Source organism: Galeopterus variegatus, unplaced genomic scaffold (genome assembly GCF_000696425.1).
Source record: "Galeopterus variegatus unplaced genomic scaffold, G_variegatus-3.0.2 Scaffold13903, whole genome shotgun sequence".
Classification (NCBI taxonomy): Eukaryota; Metazoa; Chordata; class Mammalia; order Dermoptera; family Cynocephalidae; genus Galeopterus; species Galeopterus variegatus.
The window spans coordinates 11,216-14,079 of NW_007740014.1; the positions used below are offsets into that span (position 1 = coordinate 11,216).

The 2,864-nt window shown below is 57.8% G+C and overlaps 1 protein-coding gene across 1 annotated transcript in view; it reads right to left on the reverse strand.

Annotated features, from left to right (window-relative positions):
- Positions 1–2,864, reverse strand: part of NQO2 (NAD(P)H dehydrogenase, quinone 2) — a gene marked incomplete at its 3' end in the record, with an annotated part of 25,381 nt that overhangs the window by 2,341 nt on the left and 20,176 nt on the right. Inside the window, 3 exon segments of the mRNA XM_008563526.1 lie at positions 31–78; positions 80–133; positions 1,044–1,157. Coding sequence (XP_008561748.1) covers positions 31–78; positions 80–133; positions 1,044–1,157 — 216 coding nt within the window.

Below are 2,864 nucleotides of genomic sequence, written 5' to 3' on the forward strand. Positions count from 1 at the left end.
CACGTGCAGTGGCCTTTGGAAGCTGCTTACCTGGAGGGGACACAGGAACTACTGAAAGTCTCCGCTGACACCGCCCTTTCCTGTACATCTTGGCCGGGCCGCTGATCATCAGCGAGAGCCGGGCTAATTTACCCTGCAGGGGAGAAAGCACCTGCACGTGTGGCCTCCGGGAGAGGACACAAATGCTGCTGTGACCCAGCACAAAGGTTTATCACGGCCAGGAGGGAAGTCCGGGGTCAGCTCCCTCCAGGATGGACGAGCATAACACGTCCATCCCTGGCAAGCCCATCCACAGGTGACAGGGACATCCCGACTGAAAGTGGGGACAGGACAATCGGAGTGAATGGAGCCAGTGATTGGAGAAACACTAACATGCCCAGATTCCTGGAGGGAACCAGGTTTAGGTGATGCTGCCGTGTGTGACCGGACATGGCTGTGGCACAGGACTGAAGGGAGCCAGGCAGGGACCCACACACGGAGTGCTCAGTACATGGTGGCATCATCGCGATCCAGGATAGATCTGGTTACACGGTCAGTTTTCCTTAGATATGCTGTTTCCCGGGGCTTTGAGAATTTAAAACATCCTTTCTTTCAGTAGGAATTTTAGTAAGAATTCATAGCTACCACGTAATGTGCACCTACCAGGTTCCAAGGACTTGTCACCCTGCAGTGCAGGGGTCCTATTACCTGCTTCCACAAGGTCGGCGTGTGATGCTCAGAGGGTGAGCTGGTGCCAGGCCAGGGCTGGATCCTGCCTTCTCTGGAGCGGGGGCTGACCACCGAGTGGCCAACGTCCACCCTCCCCCAACACCCAGCCCCAGTCCCTTCTCTGCCAGGCACGTAGTTAGCTGCAGATGTGTCTGCGGCCCCCAGGAGACGAAAGCTGCATGACTTCAGACACGATGCTCTTCTCATCCGTGTACAGCATACGGTGCTTAGCACGCACTAGGTGCTCAATCAATATTTGCAAACTACAACTATGACTGATAGATGGTCCCTTCCCCTGCCAACATCTCTGGCGATCCTCCACCCAGAGCACATACCTGGAGAAAACCGGAGGTGTAGAAGCCGGGAACATCGAAGGCAAAGCCCTGGCACAGCACTCTGTCCATCCAGCCCGTCAGGATGGCCGGCACGCTGAACCAGTACAGTGGGAACTGGGGACGGAACTCGGGGGAGAGGTGCACGCTGAGACCCGTGCCTACAGCGCACATGTCAGCAACAACCCGGGGCCGCAGAAGGAATCCCGCTGTCCTCCTCTTCCCAGGAGGCTGGGCAGGTGAGGGAGACACAAACGGTAAGCTCTGACGTGGCGGCATGGACAAGGGGGGCACGGCCAGGGTGGAGTTGACAGTGGTCTCGGTCGCTGTGATGGGTGGCTCTGTGTCCCACAGTGACACCCGTGATGGTGCTCCAGTGACGAGGTGTAGGCAGGGAGCGGGTGAGAAGCTCTGCTGGACCCTGCTGTGGGGTAGCAGTCTCTGTGACTGAGCCACTCGAGGGGACAAGAGGAAGGGTGTGGAGAGAGTTCGCCCCTTCACATGCACGGGGGTGAGTTGTTAGCATCTGGGAGTCCCACCGAGTTAGGTGCGGGGCAGCTGTGGATTTTGACACAAACTAACGCCGCCTGCTTGGATTCCATGCCAGCAGCACGATCTCTGTGAGTCCACCCTGGTTCCCGTGTGAGCCCGAACACGACCTCCATACGTCGCCTGTGAAGGGAAAGAAACACGGGCGAGCATCCGCTACCAAAGCTGGAAGCCCATGCTTCGTGGGCGTTCAGGACAAATCAAACTCAGGAATGGGCAATGACACCCAAGCTCCAGAAGCCACTGCTGGCTGACGCTGCCAGTTCCCTGGGCTTCCTTTTCCAGATTCGTCCCACAGGGCTACTAGTAAATCGTTCCCAGCTCACAGCATCGTGGCAAGGATTCGGTAACACACGGCACAGTGAACGCTCAGTACCCAGCACAGAATTAATGCTCAGCGACTGGTGGGCTCTGATAATGTTGGCAATGGTAGTGATGATGCAGCTTTTCCTACTGCTGAACAAAGGAAGAAGCTTACAGTGCAGACCCTGTGGACAAAGTGTCAGGAAAGGAGAGAAGTGAGGGAAGAAAACACGTAAAATGAGGTGGATAAACGGAAAGTCCGGTACAGAAAGAACAGGCCTTGGCTTACGTCAGCCACCCAGTGACACGATAGGGGGAGGTGACAGAAAGGAGGGGTGGGCTCCGCTAGGTCGGCTGAGCCCAGGGGGGCAGGAAGAGCAGGGCCAGAGGCTGAACAGGGCTCCGCTGGGACCACATGCCCCAGGTTTCTGGGGACAGTCGTGACACAGGCCCATTGTCCTGGGATGATGATACCCCTACAGTCACCAGGTCTCGAGCACCAGGAGTCCAGCCAGGTACAACAGAATGAAAGAAAGTCCTGCACTTTGACCTGATGAGCAGCTCAAGGTTGCTCCACACAGAAGGGGCTGGTGCCAGGAAGGGGCGTACAGAGAAGCCTGGGAAGGGGGCAGCGCTCCTTCCTGCTGCCTGTGCTGTGAGGCTGTGAGGGGCTCGGGGACCACCCATTCTGCACGTGTCGTTCTGTCTGGGAAGTGATCACAGGCCCCCACCCCCTCCTTACACCCACATGGTGGGCTCGGCACATACCATGAGAGTGGTGGTCTCCATATCCCACCCACTCCCGCCCTCAAGCAGGGAGGAAAAGAGACAGTCAGGACGAGTCAGGCCCCTTGCTTGGAAATTCCGGGTCGAGGGAATGCAGCCTCGGGTGCAGGGAGAGACCAGAGCTGAGGTGCAGGGAGCAGCAGAGGAGCAGGGGGAGGAGAGCAGGCTGCTCGGCACGGGGCGCTG